General features: G+C 42.5%; 1 protein-coding gene across 1 annotated transcript in view; it reads right to left on the minus strand.

Annotated features, from left to right (window-relative positions):
* LOC311228136 (titin-like) overlaps positions 1-26,808 on the minus strand; it is a gene marked incomplete at its 5' end in the record, with an annotated part of 313,904 nt that overhangs the window by 280,386 nt on the left and 6,710 nt on the right. Inside the window, 23 exons of the mRNA XM_084314051.1 lie at positions 60-332; positions 751-1,017; positions 1,620-1,901; positions 2,345-4,032; positions 4,155-4,311; positions 4,442-4,606; positions 4,698-4,930; positions 5,026-5,261; positions 5,362-5,589; positions 5,694-5,854; positions 6,108-6,250; positions 6,427-6,624; positions 6,785-6,851; positions 7,764-8,022; positions 8,666-8,725; positions 9,103-9,345; positions 9,693-9,806; positions 11,812-12,159; positions 19,061-19,234; positions 22,489-22,570; positions 23,927-24,147; positions 25,118-25,206; positions 25,608-25,895. Coding sequence (XP_084170177.1) covers positions 60-332; positions 751-1,017; positions 1,620-1,901; positions 2,345-4,032; positions 4,155-4,311; positions 4,442-4,606; positions 4,698-4,930; positions 5,026-5,261; positions 5,362-5,589; positions 5,694-5,854; positions 6,108-6,250; positions 6,427-6,624; positions 6,785-6,851; positions 7,764-8,022; positions 8,666-8,725; positions 9,103-9,345; positions 9,693-9,806; positions 11,812-12,159; positions 19,061-19,234; positions 22,489-22,570; positions 23,927-24,147; positions 25,118-25,206; positions 25,608-25,895 — 5,976 coding nt within the window. The remainder of the gene's footprint in view (positions 1-59; positions 333-750; positions 1,018-1,619; positions 1,902-2,344; positions 4,033-4,154; positions 4,312-4,441; positions 4,607-4,697; positions 4,931-5,025; positions 5,262-5,361; positions 5,590-5,693; positions 5,855-6,107; positions 6,251-6,426; positions 6,625-6,784; positions 6,852-7,763; positions 8,023-8,665; positions 8,726-9,102; positions 9,346-9,692; positions 9,807-11,811; positions 12,160-19,060; positions 19,235-22,488; positions 22,571-23,926; positions 24,148-25,117; positions 25,207-25,607; positions 25,896-26,808) is intronic.

Raw genomic sequence — 26,808 nt, forward strand, 5'->3', positions numbered from 1 at the left:
AAAGTCACTAATGTGTGCCTGTAGAGTGCCAGTTAATGTGGACATATGAGGTCTCTTACTCTGAACATTCAATTTGCAGGAGGTGGAGATGTCCTGGGTAGGAACATGGAAGGAGTAGGACCCAGCATCATCTCTGATCACGTTCTCCACCAGCAGCTTGTGGACCAGCTTGTCGATGACGATGTGGATGCGGTCAGAGGAGGCGATGGCCTGGCCATTCTTCATCCAGGTTCCCTCAACATGCTCCTGAGAGAACCTCACCTCCAGCTGAGCAATGTCGCTCTCACAGACGGTCAGGTCAGTCAGAGGCTGCATCAGGGTCACGGGACGTACTGTGGGAACAGAAATATTTAGATATTGTTTATATTAGGGACAGAGGTATTTATCTTTTTTTTGTATACAATTTTGACAGAGGTATTTATCTTATGGACAGATATATTGATATTAGGGACATACAGTATATATTGTTTATATTAGGGACAGAGATATTGATGTTAGGGACAGATATATTTATATTTGGGACAGATGTATTGTTTATATTAGGGACAGATATATTTATATTTGGGACAGATATATTGTTTATATTAGGGACAGAGATATTTATATTAGGGACAGATATATTCAAAGCCAAATCAGCCTAGCATGAACAAGTTCCTTGAAAGTGAGAAAATCAGAAACCATGGTGAGATGTAAAGTAATTTTGATTGACAATGGGATTATTCATTCAAATAATCATAACACTTTGCTCACATTTCATCTTCAGGGAGGCGCTGCTCCTCAGGTCTCCACAGACGAAGGAGTATTTTCCCTGGTCCTCCTTCTTCACCTCCTTCACAGACAGAGAGTGTCTTCCACGGCGGGAGGACATGACGTACTTGTTGCTGGAAGAGAGCTTCTTGTCTCCAAAGAACCAACTGCCCTCAGCGTCCTCACGGGACATCTCAACCTCAAAGTCTCCAGAGTAAGTCTCTGGCACCTCAATGTTCTCCAGCTCCTTCGTGATTGCCAAGGCAGCACCTGGATACAGTATAGAAGTAAAGATTCTAGAACGGACTACATTTGACTTCCTGTCAGCTATTGATATTAGCAAATTGGGATGAATGATTTGGAGAAAATATCTAATTGCAATTATTTTGCTTTTGCCATTGATATTGCCATTGAGATATCATTCACAGTATTAAAAGGGGATGATTATTTGTCTAATGTTAGCACTAATGCTACCTAACAAGTGGATGTTGTGTTAGAAGCTTTGCACTGAGGTAGACCAAGGGGTAGACATATTTAATTCAAGATCACATAGTCAGAGGCAATGTATATATAATATGTATTGGAACAGGTTTGTGCAATCGTTTAATTTAGCTGTATCCTTATGAAATGTATGTTTCTGATAAAAACACAAATATGAGCTGTAAATGCAGACTGTGAGTGATTGATTCAGATTATTTATTGCGACACATAAAACACATTGGAGAATTTCTGACAAACAAATATATTGTTACACATCTGAAGCACTTTGTTTTGCCATTGATTGGAGATAAAGAATAAAGACTGACGAGCACTTGGTTACTAAATAAAGACTTAAGACTGACAAGCACTTAGTTACTAAATAAAGACTTCACCTTCTACATGGAGCTTTGCAGTCGTCCTGATGGATTCGTCTTCAATCACAACACAGCTGTACTCTGCGTTATCCTTCATATCAATGATCAGCACAGACAGGAAGTGAACCTTTCTGTCTGAGTGCATCCTGTATTTGTCTCCAGAGAAGATATCCATGTTGTTCTTCATCCATTTGACCTTAACAAAAGGCTCGTTGGTCTCACACTCAAATGTGACCATGGTGTCCTTCTCCTTGCCACTGACATCTTCCAAGGGTTGAGTGAAGTTAATTGCTGCCTTGCCTGCAATGAGGACAATGACAAGTGAGACACTGATCATTTAGGATGAAAAAAACAGACACATTGCTGACCAAAATGTGAGAGTTCATTCTAACCCAGTATGATATTTTGAGGCGTGACTCAACTGACAACCAAAACATCATGGAAACATCATAGAGACGTAACATCCCTACTGCACAGTAGGAACCAATTTTTGATCTACTGTGTGAACTGCGTAGTAAGGTTAGTAGCTTGTGTAGGTATTGTGGGATTACAGACATGGCCTGTGTCATAGATGCAAACCATGAGGACAGATTATCTGAACATGAATCAAATGTTGGGTCAGAGTGGCTAACCGTGAGTGACTCAATGAATGTGTGACTGAAAGAGTGAGTTAGTGACATTGCTGGTCAATGAGGTGCTTTGCATCTAAAAAGACAAAAAAACTAATTGGACAAAAGATTTACCTTGTACCAGCAGGAATGCATGGCTTGAAGACTCCCCAGCTATGTTCATAGCTTTGACCATGATACTGGCTGAATCCTCTACTCTGACATTTCTGATCACCAACTCGCATACATGGTCCTCGGGCCAGTACCAGTATATACGGTCAGACTTCTCCAGCTGAACGCCGTTCTTGAACCACTGGCACTCAGGATCTGGTTTTCCAACCACTCTGAGCCTGAAGCGAACTTCGTCCTTTGGTGCGACAGTCTTGCTGGCAATCCGTTCCAGGATCTTAGGAGCCTCCATGCTGGGGGAGAGCTGAAACTTATCTGGTTTTATTGTGGGGATGGTCAATGTTCCCTCTTCCTCCATTCTCTTCCTCTCAGCCTCCTCCTTCTCCTTCAGGCGATGAAGCAGATCATCCTTTGTCTTCTTCAGCAAATCCTCATAAGACTCGTCCTTCTTGCGAGACTTGAGCTCCACAGCAGCGACGGACTCGTAGTAACCTTCCTCTGTCCTGCGTTTGAACTTGCTCTTTAGCTCATCGGTCTCTTCTGAGGTTTTCTCATGGACGTTTCTCTGGGTCTTCCTCAGTTTAACCACTTCCCTGTCCTGTGAAGTCTCACCAGCTCGGTCCACCTTAACAACATCGAAGGAGACTCTGCCAGAGTCCTGTGATTCTGCAGGCTTACTGTCTGAAGCACGACGGAGAACAGACCTGAAGTCGTCCTCTCTCTGCTTGATCTCCAGCTTCACAGTGTGCTCAGTTGTGCCCATGGGATTGTCTGCTACCACCCTGACCTCTCCTGCATCATATGACTTAATATCTACAATCTCTAGGTAGTAAATACCATCGTAACAAAGTTTGTATCTCTTGCTCTTGCGAATAAGTTGTCCATTGAGGTACCAGTTAACCTTGGGTGTTGGATAACCAGTGACTCTGCAACGGAATCTTGCAATGTCGCCTTCCAGTGCTCTGGCTGGCTCAGGAACCAGGACAATCTCTGGTTTTGTCTTTTCATATTCGTCATCGGTGGTGACTCCAGCAGGTCCACCCTCTTTAACCATGCGCTCATCAACTCGTGCTCCCTTCCTGCCATCAGGCAGCTGGGTTTCCTCAACGAGGCCCTTCTCGTCTTTAACAATTAGGGTTGCTGAAGTCTGGTCAACTCCAAACTTGTTAGTAGATCTGCAGGTGATGACACCACTGTCTCTAGCATAGGCCGCCTCATAGTCAAGACTGCAGTAGCCAAATTCACTGACCATGCGCAACCTGTTAGCAGCTGCCAGGGGTTTGCCATCATGCAACCAATCAACGACCATAGTGGGGTCACCAATAGGGGTCAGTCTGCATTCAAAATGAACTGGACCAAAACGCTTCATTCTGACAGAGGTCAGCTTCTTCTTGAAGGCTGGTTTTTGTTGCTTCTCTTTGTCATAAAGGTCTCCCTCCTCCCATTGATCCTGACCATAGCGAAGATGCAGAGGTTCCACCTCTGGAGGTGCAATTTCCTTGGCCTTGTAGGTTCCTTTGGTAATAATGTGCCTCCTTTCTGGCTGAGGTCCAATGGCGTCCACTTCAACATTGACTCTGCAGCGAGTGGTATCTCTTCCAGCCTTGTTGATAGCTGTAGCTGTGTACCAGGCACTGTCTGCACCTGACGGTGAAGGGATCTGGAATTTGGCTTCTCCCTTGATGCCCTCAATCCTGTATGAGAATTACATTCCGATTAAGATATTTTTCATATCATCTTTTAATTTTGTATTAATATTATTTTATTTAACAAGTCAGTGCAATTGCATCGATGGTGAAAGAGAAAAGACACGTACTTCTTCTGTGGGGAGATAATGTCACTGTTCTTCAGCCAGACAATGTCAGGAAGGGGGTTTCCAATGGCCCTGACAGCCAGCTCGACCAGTGTGCCCTCCTTTACGCTGATGTTCTTCAGCTTCTCCAAGAACTGGGGGCGTGCAATGCTTTCTCGAGCTGAAAATGGTTAAACAAATTAGTGGTCAAGCAAGGATAAAATGTATAACATGAACAAGTTGGTTTGGACTGAAGGGTGAGACGCCTTGTCTAATATAACAGCATTAGCATATCTGTCACATAAACTTACCTTCAACAGCTAGAGTCAAGGTAACAGAGGTTTTTCCAGCTCTGTTCTGAGCTATAACCGTCCACTCTCCAGAGTCATGGGGCATGGCTGGAACTATGATCAGGGACTGAGTTCCATCTTCCTTGATCACTATCTTGTGGGTATAGTCATTGACCACTTGTTGTCCTGAGAAGAGAAGTTCAGGTAGGTGTTAGGGCTGACAAACAGACAAGAATGAATACATGTCAATAATTCCGTTGTAGCTGGTTTCACTTACCATTGTGGAACCAGTACGTTTCAGGCATTGGTCTTCCAACAACCTTGAGGTCAAATCTAGCTGTCTGCCCCTCAGAGCACTTGCACGAGGAAGGCTTCATGACAAACACAGGCTTGTAGAGTCTCTCCAGTTGAGCCTCGTCTGTCTCATCAAGCCTGCGAGCAGGGGAAACTCCAGGGGAGCGACTTTGAGAACGTCCAGGGGAGCGACTCAGAGAACGAGGAGATGTGGACCTGAAAAACATGATCATTTGTACCATTAAAATATTGATGTCTTTTAAATGTTATCTGTGAGGATTTATCAATACTTTGAATGTATGAGATCCTACCTGATTCTCTGCATTGCTGGCTGGGGTGTGTATCTCTGAGGTACTCCAGAGGCCTCCACGTACAGTTTCCCTGAGCTGACAGCATTTCCCTTCATGTTGCTGGCGAAGGCTGTGTAAACACCTTCATCCTCTGGCAACACCACAGAAAGACGGAGGCTGGCTCTTCCATCGCGAAGAACCTCCATCTGGTAACGGCCACCGTGTTTGATACGGTTGCCATCTTTGTACCAAGCAATCTTTAGAAAGACACAAAAACAAGAAAAAGCTTCATGAAAATCTGCCACTTTTTTAAATTATCACCATTATTTGACCCTTATTCTCAGAATGAATGATTACCTTCGGTAGCGGCGATCCTGCCATCTTGCAGTGGAAAGTGACGCCCATTCCCTCCATGATCCTGTAGTTTTTTACTGGAGTGTCGAAGGCTGACTCCACAGCTTCCTGTTCAACTGTCGTCACCATCTGTTCTCCATCCATCATCACAATGTCACTGTAGGTAATCGTCATTATGCGGATCTCAATCTCATGGATGATCCTCTCCTCAAAGGAAGAAATCTGGAATTCCTGTAAAAACAATTTTAAGTCATGTTAACCATCAAAGTTGATTAGTCACATTATACCTCAGTAGCATAATGACTGTAACCCAATGGGGATGTTCTGTCACGTACCGTTTCTGAAACAAAGCTCATCGCCGGTGTCACAGATCTCCTCTGTTCCATTTCATACTGAGAGACCACCACAGTGGGCTCTGGCACCACGGTGGTTGTCGTCGTCATCACTTGAGTCTTATACGTCACATCATGTTGCGTCATGTAGGCTTCATATTCCTCTGCAAACATAAATATACTTTGAGCAACAGGTCTAACACTGGCTTTCTGTAGCAGGTACTACAGCTCAGTATAGGATAAACATGATGGGTCTTCAACAAAAGCTGTGAGCTCAATAAAATACAGAATTACTTCTGACAAGTTTTACAAAAGATCAAAAGCTGTATTTGTAGGAAACCATTGATAGTTCAACGTAGCATTTCCTTTAAGGACCAGTTGTAGTGCCTAGATTAAAAGACGGCTGGATCCCTGTACCTTCTTCCAGCAGGTTGGCTGAGGCAGAGGATTCTCCATGTGCGTTCTTGACGAAGACAGCGTATTCTCCTGCATCGTCAGCGAAGGTCATGGAGATCTCCAGCTTGCACTCGCCAGTCTCCTTCTTGTAGGCAACTTTGTATCTGATGGACGGTGATCAAATACATTAAAACACACAATAATGAATGAAACTTTGAGGGGTCTGATCAGGACAATACAAAAAGACAGGACTGGGCAAAAAGCAAAGAAACTGTAATATTCAGTAGAAAGGAATGAGTTTATCCCTTCATATTACACAGAGACAAAGTGATGAAGGTACCTGTATCCGGTAGTCAGGGGCACGCCACTCTTCTTCCAGATAATATGTGGTTTGGGGCTTCCTCCGATCTGGCATGTGAAGACAACACTTCCTCCTTCCACCAGCTTCTGAACGGTGGGCTTCTGGATGAAGAAGGGAGCAGCAGTCTCTCCTGTGCTAACCTCCATCACGGTCTCTACACTGACCTCTACGGCAACACTATAGGGACATGTCAGATAAACAATCAGAGACAATACAGCTGTGCATTGAACACAAAGCAAAATACTTTCTCAACAATGTACTGATATTTAGGAATGAATTATTATGGTTGATTTGAAAGTTATTCATAAAAACAGATTGATCAGTTAGCAACACTCACGTTTGTTGTTGTGTAAATCCAACTTGAGTGACTGTCATTTCCTCTCTGCTCTCAATCTCTTCTGATACTGGAAGGAAGGCAAAGATTAAACAAAATCTAAACATCATCTTACTAAGAACACATCCGTCAGTACAGCCCGATCATGCTTAAAATATGTAAATAAAGTACTTATCGACCACAGAAATGTGGTGGAAATTATGTTATAGCCATAAGTAATATATTGACATATTTACAAAAATGTATAATGTGTTCATATTACAAATAAGTACATTATATTCAACTTTTAACATTTTCAGAAAACATTTGAGTTCCCCTACTGGAGAACAAACCCGGGGCACTTGCATGGGAGGAAAGTGCCTTTACCACAAAACTACAAGACACACTTTTCCAATAGCCTTGCCCAAACCCTAACCACCACACTACCTTAAACTAACCATAACCTTAACCCTAACTTTCTATCATAACCACAACCGTTAAAACTAACCATCATCATACTATTACTGTGTTTATATCAGGGTGGGTTGGTGGCTTAGTCTAGAGGTGATAGCAATCGCCTACGACTACAATCATTGTTGGTTTGACTCCCAGTTGCAGTGATTTTTTTGGACTTTTGCCAATATGAAAATAAATATATTACATATACAATAAGTAAATATATGACTTATGGCTATAACATTATGTACATTATGTACCTTTTTTCCTGTGGTCGATTAGTACTTTATATACATTCTAGTGTACTGTATGCCCACTGAACAGTAAGCAGCATTAGTCTAGTCCACTGTATTCTCACTGAACACTAAGCAGCATTAGTTAAATGTGAGTAGAAAGGGTCAACATCAAACCTGCCTTTCCTGATTTTTCCTGGATTACGCCATTACATGTTGGTTCCAAAGTTTGATCTAACTTTAGGTCAACACTGTTTGAATTTAATATCAGAAGGTCAGGTCAACGGTGTTGTGCACCTCAGTGCTGTTATTACCTTGGACGAGCAGGTAGCAGGATGTGCTAACGGTTCCAGCCTCGCTGGTGGCCGTGCAGGTGAAGCGGCCGCTGTCTTCAGCGAAGGCCTCGCGGATCACCAGACGGGCGAATCCACTCTGATAGCTGATCTGGAAGTCAATGGAACTCTCGATCTTGTAGTCCTCTCTGAACCACATGATGCTGGGGGCTGGGTGACCTGAGATCTGGCACTCCAGGGTCAGGGACTCACCCTCTGTCACGTTTGTGTTTTTCAAGCCCTGAAGACAATTAGAAATCCACAAACATAACCTTCTTCATTTGTGTTCTTTGAGGAGGAGGTTGTAGTTTTAGATGACAGTAGAGAGAAGGTCAAACGGAGTGGCCATAAAGTCAGAGGGCATTTAGTCATTATAAAATAGGAGGAACACACTCCACTTTATCCAGACTTTAGTTTTTTCACTGGATCTGAACTTTTGGTTGGTGTTCAGTATGTGGCTGTATTGGATGGGCAAAATAACTATCAAGTAGGCCATATCAGAAATAACATATCAGTCTATGACTGAAGAATATTCATCCAACAATAAATATCACAATGTCAGAAATAACATATCTGTCTGTATATGGCTGAAGATTATTCATCCCACAACAAATATCACAAATATATATGTGGGAAATAACTGCTGTTCTCCAACTACATAAAATCTTTAGTAATATGCTGTATGAATCAAGACAGAACAGCAATCCACCCCCATAGGTTTCTAGGTTTTTGTGTGCAATAACCAAAAGACCTTGCAATTATTATGTTATTAATATAATATCTTATTCATATAATAATTCATAATTGTTCCATACTTTCCCTGACTTGTGTAAGAACCCTGTTGTTATTGTGTGTATGTAGCATGTCATTTCAGATGTACTCACAGCAACAAGTGTAGGAGGGACCACGGCCTCCTGAGCCGGTGTGGGAATAGCTGCAACCTCGGTTACCTGTGAAAACAACATATCGGGTCACATGACATCTCACTCATCACATGGACCTTCTCTTCTGGGTGGTGAGGGTGGAGGAATGGAAGCCGGTTAGAACAGATACAACCTGCAGCTCCCAGCAGCCACTACAGGACAAGACCACAAGAAAGATGAAGCGCCAAAAGGAATGAAGACAGAGGAGATAAGAGAGGAAGAGAGGGGGAGCCAGATGGGTGCTTCTTCAAGAGGAAGGTGAGGTCACGTGAAGTAGAGAGGCGTTTGATTGGCTGTGGCGTTACAGTGAAGAGGTGGTTTTAACCAATGGCCACGCGGGTGAAAGAAATCCACACAGGGTTATTATGAGGAAGTGACGAGAGACGCAAAGTACAAACCTGAGGCTCCCAGTCCTCAAACTCCTCCTCACTGACCGCTCCTCCTGCCTGTAACTGAGTGTCATATTGAGCCTGATATCTGGGGTCTTTAAATGGAGGAGGGGTCGGCGCCAGCGTCACTCGAGTCTCCACAACCTTACGACAAGGACTGGGAGACTTGACCGGTCTGATGATCTTTCTAGCAGTGGTGGGAGAGGATAACTCTTTGTGCAGAGTAGCGATAGCTGAGCCTGCTCTGGACACCTGACCAAGCCAAGGAGAACAGCGTTACCAGCATGTAAACAAAACAAAGCATCACAAATATTTATAAGCTTTGTTTAGGGTTTTAGTGGTGGGAGAAGATGAGTTGGCAATGGAATGTGATGATTAGTTTGAGAATCTTCTAGAATATTCCAATATAATAAATTAGGAGAAGAAGACCAAGAGAGAAATGAGATGGGAGTGTCATGGGATGTGACAGGGTTATGAAGAATTCTACTCTAAGTGTCTAACACACAACACAAACAAACAGTGGTGTGTTAAAATGCGTCTGTGTGTTATGATGAAACTGATGGAATGGTAATTAGCATCTACCCATTACCTATCCTTACCTCGTAGCTAGGCTCAGGTTTAGGGACAGTAACTTTAGAAACGGTGAAATGTGGAATAGGGGACGGGGCGAGGCGAGCGTCCTCGTGGGCAGTGCTTTCTGTGGTTCTTTGTATCTGAAGTAGCCAACAGAGGACAGGTTGAGTACTTACAAATAAAGCTACGAATATGGATATGAATATAGATAGCTTGGATATCAGATTGCACTGACAGAAAAGCTAAATCAATCCATCAAAGTCACGTTTTTCACATTTTCCACATGTTTCCAGTGTGGCTTTGGAACAACACATCATGGTGAATTACATCATGATACCTGTGCTCACAGAGGTGAAATGATCTCACTACACATTAGTTACAATTTACAACAAGGGTGACAGAGCCTTTCAGTCTGTAGCGCTTAGACTCTGGAATGCCCTTCCTCGTGGCCTAAGAGCTGTAGCGTCTGTTGACATTTTTTTAAATCAGCTAAAAACATTACTATTTAAACAGGCCTTTGGGTAATGTTTGAGCTTCTCCTCCAGGTATAAAATATGTCTTTTGTTTTGTTTTGTTTCTCTGTGATGCATTGTGTTTTGTTCTGTCTCTTATCTCTTGAATGGTTCTTGCTTTTTATTTTTATTTTATTTAATTTCTGCTGTATGTAAAGCACTTTGTGAGTTGTCTCTGTGAAAAGTGCTATATAAATAAACTTTACTTACTTACTTACTTACTTACTTACTTACTTACTTACTTACTTACTTACTTACTTACTTACTTACTTACTTACTTACTTACTTACTTACTTACTTACTTACTTACTTACTTACTTACTTACTTACTTACTTACTTACTTACTTACTTACTTACTTACTTACTTACTTACTTACTTACTTACTTACTTACTTACTTACTTACTTACTTACTTACTTACTTACTTACTTACTTACTTACTTACTTACTTACTTACTTACTTACTTACTTACTTACTTACTTACTTACTTACTTACTTCTCAGTTTAACTGGTGGTATGGCATGGCTACTGCTATAAGCTAAATGTTTAACTGGCGGTATGGTATGACTACTGCTATTAGCATAATGTTTAACTGGTGGTATGGTATGGCTACTGCTATTAGTGTCACTGGGCACCACTGGATAGACACGCGGTACCTCCGTTACACTCACCCCCCTAAACTCACTCCACCTAGGACATCCGGGTCACGGCACCATGTGTAACCGGTCTTATTTGACATGCCCCGAGTGGGAGTTGAACCCCGGTCTCCCGCGCCGCGGGCGACATCGCAGACCACTATACCAAGAGGTTAATTCACTTCTTGGTAATGGGTCTGGATGCCTCTGTGGGGGGTGAGTTTACTTGCAGTACCACTTAACATCCACAGCCACTTCACTATACACAGTCCATCGTGACTGTGGATAGACACACGGTACCTCCGTTACACTAGCATAATGTTTAACTGGTGGTATGGTATGGCTACTGCTATTAGCATAATGTTTAACTGTTGGTATGGTATGGCTACTGCTATTAGCATAATGTTTAACTGGTGGTATGGTATGGCTACTGCTATTAGCATAATGTTTAACTGGTGGTATGGTATGGCTACTGCTATTAGCATAATGTTTAACTGTTGGTATGGTATGGCTACTGCTATTAGCATAATGTTTAACTGGTGGTATGGTATGGCTACTGCTATTAGCATAATGTTTAACTGTTGGTATGGTATGGCTACTGCTATTAGCATAATCTTTAATTGGTGGTATAGTATGGCTACTAATACTACTATTAGCATAATGTATGTTTAACTGGTGGTATGGTATCTGCTATTAGCACAATATTTAATGGTATGACTACTGCTATTAGCACAATGTTTAACTGGTGGTATGGCATGACTACTGCTATTTGCACAATGTTTAACTGGTGGTATGGTATGGCTACTGCTATTAGCATAATGTTTAACTGGTGGTATGGTATGGCTACTGCTATTAACATCATGTTTACCTCATTTTCATTGTTTACGACTCAAATTGTTATTTGATATGTGACAATGTGACAATGTGATAGAAGTGGCTTTTCTGTAAGGGCACACATGATATGTCAAGCTTCTTGATTAAATATAAAACTCTAACCTGAGAGACCTGGATTGTGGTCTGCTCGTCTGTGGTCTGAGTGACAGTGGATGTTTGAACAGGTAGCGTTTTCATTGAAACGTGTTTCTCAGCAGCCAGCGTGACCTGCTGTGTGATCTCAGTCTCTACAGGCCCCTGCTGTGTGATCTTGGTCTCTACAGCCCCTTCAGCAGCCAGCGTGACCTGCTGTGTGATCTCAGTCTCTACAGGCCCCTGCTGTGTGATCTCAGTCTCTACAGCCTCTCCAGCAGCCCCTCCAGTCTGACCAGGCCCGGGCAGACGGACACGTGCGAGGTCCACAGCAGCCACCACCGTGGCCACTGCCTCGGCTCTTTTCTCCCCCTCCCCCTAGAGACATAACAAGCAGTCGGTCTGACAAGAGCACAGATCTCAGATGTTCATGCCACTCATTTGGTTGGTAGGAACACTATGGGGCGAATTCACAATGGGATTGCGCAGCTTTTTCTGACACTAAGCCGGCGCAAATTGCTCTGAAACACAATTTGCTATTCACAGAGGAGGAGCAACGGGTGAAATTATGTGGTAATTGCGTTCCATCAGCATTGCATCCGATGCTATTAGCGCATATTTAAATGAGGTAATATGGCGGCACATGTTCCCCTTTCTATGCAAATGAGCCTTGTCCAAAAACACTCCCAATTCACAATGGCCGGTCCAAATCGCACCATGCAGTTAAAGCGACGCACCTAACATCTTTAGAGATCTGGTGGTAACTACGCGACGTGGGAAAATGTGGCTGATTTTGCGCGATTTTGTGAAAACTTCTGGAAATGGTCGGGACACGACATGGAAAAACCTCACCGATTTTGCGCTAGCTCCCACACGTGGTAGATCTCGGTGGGGGGCATAACTTCCCAATGCACTTCCATCAGCGAAAACGTGGGAAAAGTTCAGGGCGCGACGTGGAAAAACCTCTCAGATTTTGGGCAAGCTCCCGCCCGTATTTCGATACGCGCCCGTATTTCGATCCACGTCCGTATTTCGATCCGCGCAATAATATTCACAGGGGTAGATTTCGTCGTGGAACACAAGTTCCCAATGCATTGTCCCGTGGGATTACCCCCCCCCCCCCCCCCCGCGTGCTGCGATATTAATTGAGGGGCGGATTTGCGGTGATTCTGCACCATGCACGGTCTGCACACATTTATTTTTATTTTTTACAAGTTAACCTGAAAGGCGTGCTGATCAGCAGTAATGCAAAGTCATGATTGTCGATTGATGGGAGTATCGATAAATCGACAGATTTGTTTATGTAGGCTATATTAAGCAGCACATATAAATGATGAACTAACTTAGTTAATTAATAACTAACATAAATAGCATCGTAATAATATGTAGGTTATTGATCAATGAATGTATTGATAAATGAAAGTCATGTTATTTCCTCATTGTGAACGTGCTGCTTGATTATCGCTCGAAAATCTCCTGCTATGTGGGTTCTCTCATTCATAACAATGGAAGCAATAACAGCAATAACAAGAATAATAAGAGCTTAATTCCCTCTCCCTCATTTCGGGTTTAGTTTTCCCCTTCCTGATATCTGCCAACAGTGCTGTCAGGTGCAGACTCCTCCGCGAGCAAACTGCGCTGGAGCAGATCAGGAGCAAACTGCACACCTATGGGCGTGTTTGCGCTAGTATCTCATCCGTGCAATGTCCTTAGTGAATAGCGTGCAAAGACGGAGCAGATACCGCCCGCGCTAAACTCGCGCAGTTAAGGGTGCAATTAGCACCACGCAATCCATTCTTTGTGAATTCGCCCCTATGTATTAAGAAGAATGTTCAACGTTCAAAACCTGCAAAATCAAAAGTTTCACTGAAAACACAAACAGCATACAGATGTTTTAAAAGACAACACTTGTGCTCATGACCTGAATACAACATCACATCATCATCATCATCATCATCATCATCATTATAATCATCAGCATCATCACCACATGCATCAAAGCATGGTAGTTAGGACGCAATGTGCAAGGTCAAACATTCATTCATTCAGTCAATCTGTATTTAATCTCGAAAGATCATTGAGAGCAGGCTCTCATTTACAATGACGTCGAGAGGAACAAGAGGCATGAGATTATAAATCTGTTCTAGTGAGAACCGAGGAGACATGTTCTTCATGACTGTTATGGTCACTGCACATTAAACATGATCCATATATTCATGTTTTCTGATGCCCCCGTTCCAACAGGCCCAGAAGTCACAGGAAAGTTCCACATCCAAAAGAGAAGATTTTGTAACTCCTTCATACACAACAAATCCAAGCGAGTTAGTATTCAGTGGCAGGCGCAACGGTGTGATTTCTAAACCAGGGGCAGATGTGACCAAACCGTGAGAGTTAGATTACAGTGTGTAGAAAACAGTGTTTTCTAAATAGATCACAACGCTGTTTACCACACAAGTGTGTTTGGTGAATTGAGGCCTATTCAAACTGGATTAGCTTCACGGGGAGGGTCCTGTAATGGACTTCTTATGAGCTTCATGTAGAATTCCAGCGGACCATTCATAAGAGATTTCTGTCCTTAGCCCGGATGTAAAAAGTCATGATCTCCACTCTGCATGGTTGTCAAAATCGTAACACTATTACATCACGGAGATGTCAGATGCATGTCATCACATGACCTTTGAGTTCGCTGAAGAAAACAGCATTACAGATTACGCAACATGCCAGATTCGTACTGGACAGAAAATGCCGGGAGCATGTCTATGTTCCCCGGGTCCTATGTTCCCCGGGTTCTATGTTCCGCGCTTTGATTGATTGATTGATTGAAAATTTTAGACCACCAGCCCTGATTCCAAACTCTAACCTTAACCAGTTCGAAAGAGGGCCTAAGCTTAACCGTTCGAAACAAGGCGGACATTAATAATTAATAAAATAATAAAAATTTATAAAATTTTCAATCTATTAATCAATCAAAGCGGGGAACATAGAACCCGAGGAACATAGAACCGGGGAACATAGGGATGATCCCAAAATGCCGTACAAACGCTGTTGGTAATAATTGCAATTACATGGCCCTTCCCCAGTCAGACTAATCCAGGTGGAAATGTAATAGGCCTTCAGATAGATCTGTACATCCATCTACCTGTCCCTCTGCTGTCTGGAGGACAGGAGACGCTGAGCAGGACATGTCCAGATCTGGGGGAGGTGCAGCAGCAGGTTCTTTGTGTTCCTCTGTGGACACTACAACTGTCTCTCCATGTAGAGGAGCTAACTCTCCCTGTAGAGGAGCTAACTCTCCGTGTAGAGGAGCTAACTCTCCCTGTAGAGGAGCTAACTCTCCATGTAGAGGAGCTAACTCTCCGTGTAGAGGAGCTAACTCTCCATGTAGAGGAGCTAACTCTCCCTGTAGAGGAGCTAACTCTCCGTGTAGAGGAGCTAACTCTCCATGTAGAGGAGCTAACTCTCCCTGTAGAGGAGCTAACTCTCCCTGTAGAGGAGCTAACTCTCCGTGTAGAGGAGCTAACTCTCTGTGTAGAGGAGCTAACTCTCCATGTAGAGGAGCTAACTCTCCCTGTAGAGGAGCTAACTCTCCGTGTAGAGGAGCTAACTCTCCGTGTAGAGGAGCTAACTCTCCCTGAAGAGGAGCTAACTCTCCATGTAGAGGAGCTAACTCTCCCTGTAGAGGAGCTAACTCTCTGTGTAGAGGAGCTAACTCTCCGTGTAGAGGAGCTAACTCTCCCTGTAGAGGAGCTAACTCTCCGTGTAGAGGAGCTAACTCTCCCTGTAGAGGAGCTAACTCTCCGTGTAGAGGAGCTAACTCTCCGTGTAGAGGAGCTAACTCTCCGTGTAGAGGAGCTAACTCTCCGTGTAGAGGAGCTAAGTCTCCATGTAGAGGAGCTAACTCTCCGTGTAGAGGAGCTAACTCTCCCTGTAGAGGAGCTAACTCTCTGTGTAGAGGAGCTAACTCTCCGTGTAGAGGAGCTAACTCTCCGTGTAGAGGAGCTAACTCTCCCTGTAGAGGAGCTAACTCTCCCTGTAGAGGAGCTAACTCTCTGTGTAGAGGAGCTAACTCTCCGTGTAGAGAAGCTAACTCTCCCTGTAGAGGAGCTAAGTCTCCGTGTAGAGGAGCTAACTCTCCATGTAGAGGAGCTAACTCTCCCTGTAGAGGAGCTAACTCTCCCTGAAGAGGAGCTAACTCTCCATGTAGAGGAGCTAACTCTCCCTGTAGAGGAGCTAACTCTCTGTGTAGAGGAGCTAACTCTCCGTGTAGAGGAGCTAACTCTCCCTGTAGAGGAGCTAACTCTCCGTGTAGAGGAGCTAACTCTCCCTGTAGAGGAGCTAACTCTCCGTGTAGAGGAGCTAACTCTCCGTGTAGAGGAGCTAACTCTCCGTGTAGAGGAGCTAACTCTCCGTGTAGAGGAGCTAACTCTCCGTGTAGAGGAGCTAAGTCTCCATGTAGAGGAGCTAACTCTCCGTGTAGAGGAGCTAACTCTCCCTGTAGAGGAGCTAACTCTCTGTGTAGAGGAGCTAACTCTCCGTGTAGAGGAGCTAACTCTCCGTGTAGAGGAGCTAACTCTCCCTGTAGAGGAGCTAACTCTCCCTGTAGAGGAGCTAACTCTCTGTGTAGAGGAGCTAACTCTCCGTGTAGAGAAGCTAACTCTCCCTGTAGAGGAGCTAACTCTCCGTGTAGAGGAGCTAACTCTCCGTGTAGAGGAGCTAACTCTCCGTGTAGAGGAGCTAACTCTCCGTGTAGAGGAGCTAAGTCTCCATGTAGAGGAGCTAACTCTCCGTGTAGAGGAGCTAACTCTCCCTGTAGAGGAGCTAACTCTCTGTGTAGAGGAGCTAACTCTCCGTGTAGAGGAGCTAACTCTCCGTGTAGAGGAGCTAACTCTCCCTGTAGAGGAGCTAACTCTCCCTGTAGAGGAGCTAACTCTCTGTGTAGAGGAGCTAACTCTCTGTGTAGAGGAGCTAACTCTCCGTGTAGAGAAGCTAACTCTCCCTGTAGAGGAGCTAAGTCTCCGTGTAGAGGAGCTAACTCTCCGTGTAGAGGAGCTAACTCTCCCTGTAGACCAACAGTGTGTTCTGCTACAGCATGTGTTTCTCTGCGTTCTTCAGTGTGTGGAGCAGCTGGCTGGGTGGCTGTTTCTATGTGGAGGAAAGCTGTGTATGTCTCTGTGCGTCCGTGAACAACCTCTACGCCTGAGGACAGGTCTGGAGACGCTGCTACTGGCAGCTAAACAGCAACAGAAGCAAAGCATGTGGAATATATATATAAGTCACAACATCAAGTAAATAAAATTATGTATTTCTGAGGACAGGAGCAGAGGAACACAGCTAGGCTGCATGAGGATGAGGATGATGACCAGCATATGGATGACGACATGTAGAATAATGTAGAGAAATGTGGAATTACATCAAAGATGGTTGAAATGGGATGACACACCCTCTGATGAAAGATATCAGGAAAATAGATGCACATACCACTACCAATCAGTGATAGTTAGATACAGTATCTATCATATCAGTCAAGTTGTTGTATCTTTGCACCAATGTCACAGAAACAAGTACAGTACAAGTGTTTAAGCTGTTATTAGCTCATACACCACTGTACATCATGGTATAGATATGTAGTATGAGTTTTCTTTCTTAAAGGTCACATATTATGAAAGCCTTTTTTCCAGTGAAGGTGCATGGATGCCATAAATGATAAAGAGACAAGTTTATAAAGGCCAGGCAAATCAGGCCATAAAGTATATGAAGACCCTAAGCCTAAGGTATATAAAGGTAAGTCTATAAAGGCCATAAAGTCTATATGGACCAGTCTATAATGACCATAAAATCTATAGAGGCAAGTCTAAAGGCAAAAGGTCTATAGAGACTAGTGTATATTAAAGACCAGTTCATAAAGGTCATGACGCCTATAAAGGCCAGGCAAATCAGGCCATGAAGTATATGAAGACCATAAGGTATATAAAGGCAAATCTATAAAAGCCACGAAGTCTATAAAAGTAAGGTAAATCAGGCAGGGTGAGCAGAAGGAGACTGAAGGACAGTGAAAATGGAGGAACAGAAGATGGAAGGAGCGAATGGATGCCAGTAGTTATATTCTAGTCTACCTGTTCTCCAGTGGAGAGTGACAGAGTGGTAGTAGCAGCAGTAGTAGTAGCAGCGGTAGTAGCAGCGGTAGTAGCAGCAGTAGAGGTTCTGCTGAGCTCTGTCTGTGTCAGAGCCTGTGTCGGGCCACGGCTACGAGCCTGGTCAACAGCTGCCACCACTGTAGCCACGGCCATGCTCTTATCATCCTGGGAAGCATGCTGCTCCTGATGCTGTCACACATTGTTACATTAGCACATTCCAGATTATTCCATATACCATGTTCATTCAACAGGCAGGTAATAATCTAAATGTTGAATGCTGATGTCCTTGAAATCTATGTGATTAGTGTTAACATTGTTATAGTATCGACTATCGAGTCAATCAGAAAATATTGCTGTGATCTTTTAACTAAAAGTATTATTTGGATTTAAAATGAGAATTCTATCACTTTGGAAAAAAGAATTAAAGACATTTGAAGTAGAAAACAGTTGAATATCCAAATCACACTCTTTCTAATCTATTCATTTTGAATGAGGTTCAAACGCATGTTCAGCCAGCCAGTCATTCAAGTAAAGCTCATCTAGAATCCCATAACCATGTTAATACACCACATAAGCCACAGGTTGGCGCTAGACCCCCAAAGTCCCAGACCGTCAGCCAGGACAAGAAAAAGTCACAGTAACTCACAAAGCTCACAATTAAATTAATCATTATTGAATCTTGAATCATTATGTCAGCAGCCAACCTCTATTTAGAACACCGGGACACACCAGAATCTGGCTGGTGTTAAAGGAATACCTTGACATCTGAATTTTGGTGTGGGGAAGTGTTATGTATCGACACACTAACGAGCAAGCTTGATGCTAGTGGTACCCTTCGGACCAGAAGTTCACCGGTTCAATCACCGAACCGGCAGGAAAATCTGGGAAGGGCGACAGTGAATGAATAACCCCCCCCCCCCCCCCCCCCCGCTGCCTTTGCTCTAGCCTTTGTACATTTTATGTAAATTATCCCACCGGATCCACAGGGGCATCTAAAGAGGTTAATGGGGTACCAGCAGACTGTCTCTCACCTCTCTGACAGCACAAGAACCTTCCTTTAAATGGGGTACGAGCAGGCTGTCTCTCACCTCTCTGACAGCACAAGAACTTTGCTTTAAATGGGGTACCAGCAGGCGGTCTCTCACCTCTCTGACAGCAGTGATCTGTTGTCTCTGCTGTTGCATGCCGTACGATCCTTCCCAGCTCTGCTCCATGTGGACTTGGCTGGCTCCTTGGGTCGTGGTCATGGTGGTGTAACTGGCCTCTGCCATGTAGCCTCCCTGCTTCCAGGGTGGCAGGATCTCCGGAGAGGCAGACACCTGGAGAGGGGAGGGCGAGTCAGATTAAAATCAACTGATTCCCAAGTAGTGAGACCTAGTACAAGAATAATGACTGCTGTGAAAAGAATATTCAACATCCATTTAACCTGTTAAGCTGTAGCCCTATTTTCAGATATTTTGCCAAAAGGTACATGGCCAAGTAAATGGAAGATTGCTCCACTTCTACAAGGTAAATTAGCATGTTCTTGATATCTAGGACCTGGGTGTATGTATTCCCAGTGTCAGAAATATTGTGTCTGTTACTAGGCTTGAGTAAATTGTGATGAAACAAAGGAGAATATAAATTATGATTATTATTTTTTGCATCTTTGCCAGTGAATAACACCATGAAAACATTGAGGTTCTTCTGATATCGCTCACTGAGCTCATTCAGCACCTTCTTGAGACCTAGTGTACAAAAAGTCTAAGCAAATGAATAAAGGGAAGATACAGTAGATTTGTAGATACAGTAATAAATTATAATCGATTTGAATTATACATAAAAAATTTACCTTGAACTTGACCTTATTTTTTTATCTACTTTTTCTCCCCCTTTTTTCTGTATTTTTCTCCCATCCCAATTTAGTCATTATGCCAATTCCCTTCCTGGTCGTTGCACGCTTTTGCCCCCTACTGTCGGCTGGGGAGGGAGAAGACTACCACATGTCTTCCTCCGATACATGTGGAGTCAGCCAGCCGCTTCTTTTCACCTGACAGCGAGGACTCTCACCGGGGGAGTGTAACGCGTGGGAGGATCACACCATCTCCCCCAGATCCTTTCCCTGCTGAACAGGCGCCCCGACCGACCAGTAGGAGTCGCTGTTTACAACGACCAGGATACATACCCCACCGGCTTCCCACCCGCTAACACTGCCAATTGTGTTCGTAGGGACGACTGACCAAGCCGGAGGCACCACTGACAGCTGGATTCGATCCCAGAGTCTCTGCGGTGGTGGCGAGCGCTTAGTCCGCTGCGCCACCTAGCCGCCCTCGACCTTGACCTTATTATGGCCAAATCATACATCTATGGAAAAAAAGCTCCTCTTTCCAATGGCAGTGTTAAATCTGGATTTAGTCATTTCCTCACGGTTTTACAATAAAAGAGAGATAGAATTCGCATTTTTCCGATAAATTCTTATTTTCGGTAAATCTTAAAAACATCTGTAAACAAACATAGTGCTGAAGATATACACTTTGACTGCTGTTTTGATAGGGTTAAGGTCTTTACTCTTGGCTACATTTGAAAAAGAAACACAACATTAATTAATACGGTCTGTATTGATCGATTTATGATAAAAGCAGCAGGGTCCCCCAATTGCTTAACAGGATTTATCCCTCATCAGAGACTGAAAGCAGGGAGCAAATTAGACGTCAAATTCTATTGTATTATTATTATTTTATTTTATTAGCACACTTTAAAATACAATGTAGTCTTCAGGTGCTTTAACATGGCATTCTAAATAAAAATATACATCATAATAAAACATTAAAAGCAGATATATAAAAAAGAATGGTCAAGGAAAGCACACAAGTAAAATACATAAGGACCCTAGGAAAAAGCACTATGGAAGAGATGTGTCTTAATAATAATGTGGGATAATGGGAACTTATAAGAGCTCTTATTCATATAGCTCTTATAAGAAACAAAAACTGCACTTAATTCTTGTAGGTTACTTTTTATTTGTAATAATAATAATAATTCATTATATATTTGTAGCTAATTATTCTCATTCTCAGGACACCTATTGGCCACTACTTACCATCTTGGTGATACTAGAATTTGAGCTCAGTCTATTGTTGAACTTTTGTTGTAAGTTGTTCTGGATAAGAGCATCTGCTAAATGCCTAAAATGTAAATGAAGGCATGGTTCTGTAGCTAAGGGCTAGATCCACAAAGAATGGATTGCACGGAGCAAGTTGCACCCTTACTTACAATTCATTATGAATTGAAAATGGGGGACCCTGATGTAAACAAGACGAAAGTCTTTCTCTGGTCTGCATCCCCTTAACAATTGTGTGTATTGAGCCGTACTGTATTGTACCCATTCTGCAATCTGTTAATACAATTTTCATTCAATCAATCACAGTGCAGATTGATTGATTGAATGAACGTTTTATTAACAGATTGCAGAATGGGTACAATACAGTATGGCTCAATACACACAATTGTTAAGGGGATGCAGACCAGAGAAAGACTTTCGTCTTGTTTACATCAGGGTCCCCCATTTTCAATTCATAATGAATTGTAAGTAAGGGTGCAACTTGCTCCGTGCAATCCATTCTTTGTGGATCTAAGTGTATATTTTCAGCACTACGTTTGTTTACCAATGATTTTAAGTGTTATTAGCGAATTTATGAGTTTATAAATATCTAATAGCACATCCCGACGGAAACCGGATGAATTAGATGGAAGTAAAGCAAGCTGTCATAAGTGTGGTGTGTAGTCCTATGAACGAGGAGACCCAGGGCTTTCGATTGGCTTTCGAATTTCATAAAACTACACTTCCCAGCTCACACCAGCCCCTGTCAATCATCTGACTTCCAGCATGATTTAAAATTGTTTACGTTATTTTCGGGATCATATCTCACAAACAACAAACCTGAACGTTATTGCCCTAAAATAGAACGTAGTTAGTTTCTTTACCTTTCTGTGAACGTCTAGGAAAAAACGAAGTTCAATCAGATGAAAAACTGCGGAGCCATTTACATTACAAGTAACTGTACTTACAGTAGATTTCATTCACGCTTTTTGCAGGGGCGCCCCCGCTTTTTGCAGGGGCGCCTGGTGGTACTAAATCCAGATCGAACTCTGCCATTGTAAAGAGGAGATCTGGCCCGATCCATAGATGTGTGACTTGGCCATAATAAGGTCATTTATAGGCCTGATATTCTATATTCTATATTCATATTTCAAATTGCATGTGTCCGGATGGCAAAATTCAGTACTGTATCGACAAAAAAACATCTGCCCTTTATTCATTTGTACACTTTCACTTCTGGTCAATGTTAGCATGGTGTTATTCACCATAAAAAAAACTATTTATATTCTCCTTTGGTTCATTACAATGTACTCAAGCCTAGTAACAGACACACCCTGACATCCATAGATGTCCCTAGGTACTGTACCAAGAACATGCAAATGGACCTTGTAGGAGTGGAGCAATCTTCCATTTACTTAGGTATGTATTTTTAGGCGAATATTCTGAAAATATGGCTAGGGCTTAAGAGGAACCGTTAAGTTAAGTCTTACTGACCTGTTTCCTCAACATATTAGGCGATTTGACGGGTCTGATGGGAGAGACACCCAGTCTGGTGGTGGAAATAGGAGAGACGGGTCTGGAGAAACAGAACAACACATTAAAACTACAGTCAGAGGCTTTATTAATACATGTTAAGAAAAGAGATGAATCCAAGGCACTCCAAAATAAAGTAAAAAGCCTTTATTCTGGGTGGTTCATCCGAACAACAGAAAGTTCAATACAGCACCCAACTTCATAAGAGTATAAACAGTTTTCAAAGACCAATGGGGAAGAATGTCATTCCCTCCCAGTGTGTTAATAAATCTGTGTTCTGAATGCAACACACTCTCACCTGACAGGTGTAACTAGACTCAGGTGTTATTATTTTATCCTTACCTGACAGGTGTAACTAGACTCTGTGTTATTATGTTACTCTGTGTTATTATGTTATCCTTACCTGACAGGTGTAACTAGACTCAGGTGTTATTATTTTATCCTTACCTGGCAGGTGTAACTAGACTCTGTGTTATTATGTTACTCTGTGTTATTATGTTATCCTTACCTGACAGGTGTAACTAGACTCAGGTGTTATTATTTTATCCTTACCTGACAGGTGTAACTAGACTCTGTGTTATTATGTTACTCTGTGTTATTATGTTATCCTTACCTGACAGGTGTAACTAGACTCAGGTGTTATTATTTTATCCTTACCTGACAGGTGTAACTAGACTCAGGTGTTATTATTTTATCCTTACCTGGCAGGTGTAACTAGACTCTGTGTTATTATTTTATCCTTACCTGACAGGTGTAACTAGACTCAGGTGTTATTATTTTATCCTTACCTGACAGGTGTAACTAGACTCAGGTGTTATTATTTTATCCTTACCTGACAGGTGTAACTAGACTCAGGTGTTATTATTTTATCCTTACCTGACAGGTGTAACTAGACTCAGGTGTTATTATTTTATCCTTACCTGGCAGGTGTAACTAGACTCTGTGTTATTATTTTATCCTTACCTGACAGGTGTAACTAGACTCAGGTGTTATTATTTTATCCTTACCTGACAGGTGTAACTAGACTCAGGTGTTATTATTTTATCCTTACCTGACAGGTGTAACTAGACTCAGGTGTTATTATTTTATCCTTACCTGACAGGTGTAACTAGACTCAGGTGTTATTATTTTATCCTTACCTGACAGGTGTAACTAGACTCTGTGTTATTATTTTATCCTTACCTGACAGGTGTAACTAGACTCTGTGTTATTATTGTATCCTTACCTGACAGGTGTAACTAGACTCAGGTGTTATTATTTTATCCTTACCTGACAGGTGTAACTAGACTCAGGTGTTATTATTTTATCCTTACCTGACTACATTGTAGCTAGACTCTGTGTTATTATGTTATCCTTACCTGACAGGTGTAACTAGACTCAGGTGTTATGTTATCCTTACCTAGGTGTGGGAATAGGGGGGGTGGGACCCTTCACATGTCTGACAGGTGAAGGGGACTGGTGACGTCCTCCTGCCACCCGGGCCACCAGCGATGGTGGGGACCTGGAGGTGGGCTTAGGAGGAACGCGAGGGGGAGTCTTGTGTGCCAACTGCTGGTGCATGACACTGCCTTCTACATGCATCTCCATCATGGTAGTAGCCTGGTAGCTAGCTTCAACCCTCTGAGGAAAATAACACATGGAGTATGAGAGCTACAACTAGAGCTGGTCAACATAGTGGTATAAAATAATAATAATAATAATAATAATAATAATAATAATAATAATAATAATAATAATAATAATAATAATAATAATAATAATAATAATAATAATAATAATAATAATAATAATAATAATAATAATAATAATAATAATAAAAATAATAATAATAAAAATAATAATAATAATGCACTTTATTTGTATAGCACCTTTCATACAAGAATTGCAGCTCAAAGTGCTTCACAGCAGTAAAAAAATAAATAAATAAAAATTGCAGATCAAGAGCAATGCATAAAGTGCAGACATACAATAAGTATAACACGGGCATAAAATAGATAAGATCAGGGTAAGGCATAGACCATAGAGCATTAAATCACATCGTTTTTCATATTAGGATCTAACATAGGCCTCTTTGTTTACGGTTTGATTTTATGGCAATTTTTATATATAGACAGTAATAAAAGAGTAAAATAGAATAGACTACAATAGTGCAATAGTGCAGTGCAATACAAATAGTTAGTCAAATAGAATACACAGAGTAAATGATGCAATAGTGCAGTGCAATAAAATAGTTCTCATCTACATTATAGAAAATGTATGGAAGGTATTACTATTTGTTGGTATATTTTTTTATTAGAACCTAAGGCCAAATCTGTCTGTCCAACAAATGGATACTCGTCATTGAAAAATGATTGAAAACAGACATATAGACAGACACACTGGATTAATGTAGCCGCATAATGTTAAAGATAAAAGTAAGCGCTCTACAGATATTGAGCGTTATTTTGTAAAATAGCTGGTGTCACCGGGAACACCGGTGTTGTCATGAGTTTATTAATCATGGGAAATTTCACATCACCACAGCAACCCTACTATATATTATCCAAGTTGTTTTGATGAAGAAGTGTGAAGAAGAGCAAAGCAGCCTTACCTTCTCCATCGACATCGAGGCGTGAGAAGAGGTCATCTGGGAGCTCGATACAATAGTCTTTGTTTTCTTAGCAGGTACTGCTTCCTCACCTGCAGAAACACAACAGAGAAAGCTAGAGGGTTAGTTCCTATCTACACAACAAAGTGATTCAAACTAGAGGGTTAGTTCATACACAACAAAGTGATTAAAACTAGAGGGTTAGTTCATACACAACAAATAGATTAAAGCTAGAGGGTTAGTTCCTATCTACACAACAAAGAGATTAAAGCTATCTTAATATATCTATCTATCAACTATCTTTATATATGTATGTATAGAGTTTTAGTGTCACATGATCTAAACACACACACACACACACACACACACACACACACACACACACACACACACACACACACACACACACACACACACACACACACACACACACACACACACACACACACACACACACACACACACACACACACACACAAGGCATCAGCCTTACCTTGAACCAGTAGTTCACAGGTAGAGGTGGCCCGTCCGCTGCTGTTTGTAGCATTTACAGAATATGTTCCAGAGTCCTCTGGGAACGCTTCAGCGATCATTAAACTGTAAAGGTCTCCTTCTTGAACGATCTGAAAGTCGGGGGAGCTCTGTATCTCAGCTCCCTCCCTGTAGAACTTCACCACAGGTGTAGGGATTCCGGTCACACGGACATCTAGTCTCACTTGGCTTCCTTGTCTCACTGATGAGCTTTGAAGTCTCTGAACAAAGTTGGGTGGCGCAGTCTCGGCTGTAGACAAACAAGACAGTTCTGTTAGGTTGACAGTCTCCACTTTAGACGAACAAGACAGTTCTGTTAGGTTGACAGTCTCCTTTGTAGACAAACAAGACAGTTCTGTTAGGTTAACAGTCTCCTTTGTAGACAAACAAGACAGCTCTGTTAGGTTGACAGTATCTGTTACAAAGGGTCAGATTAAACCGAATATATGTATTTATTGATTGATATATATTGCATAGTATTTGTATATCGTTTGATATCCCTTGTATATTCTTTGTACATATACACGGAATGTCCCTTTAACCTTTAGCCTATAGCCCATAATATTTCATTCTCCTATTGGGCAGCGCCCACCAGGCGCCAGTGACTTACCCCTAGAGCCGACTTGAAAGCTACCGCCATGATATGTCTCAACATGCCCGCTTCTGCCCAGGGCTACGAGACAGTGAGCAGGCTGGCACTCGTTTATCCCCCGTACATATAAATATGGCGCGGCGAATACAGAACTTCCCTCTTCAGTTCCTTTCCAGTTCGAGTTCAGTTCAGTTCGGTTACCCAAGTGACGTCTCCCCACTATGCAACGTGCGGTAGAGTAGGGCTCGTATTGCCCCAAATAGAGTCGTGTTATCCTACTACGTTTGTTCAACGTATCGTTCGCTATTTACTAGTAAGCCTTCATTACGAGTCAAAGACCACGTGAAGTGAGTAATTGTGCGTCTACATAGAGCACTTATAGCCGCGTGCAAATAGGATAGTAGTAACGTCAGGTTCAACTGTGAACTACCGCGCACCACGGAGGATTTACACCGGTGATTGCAGAGCCTTTCCGGCAGGATTATTATTCTTCATTGCTTTGACTGTGGCTGCTGGAGCAGAGAACCGTCTACACCCACTGCTGTGGGATCTACACATGCCCGTGAGGACA

Source organism: Notolepis coatsorum (genome assembly GCF_963971535.1).
Source record: "Notolepis coatsorum genome assembly, chromosome: 5".
Taxonomy (NCBI): domain Eukaryota; kingdom Metazoa; phylum Chordata; class Actinopteri; order Aulopiformes; family Paralepididae; genus Notolepis; species Notolepis coatsorum.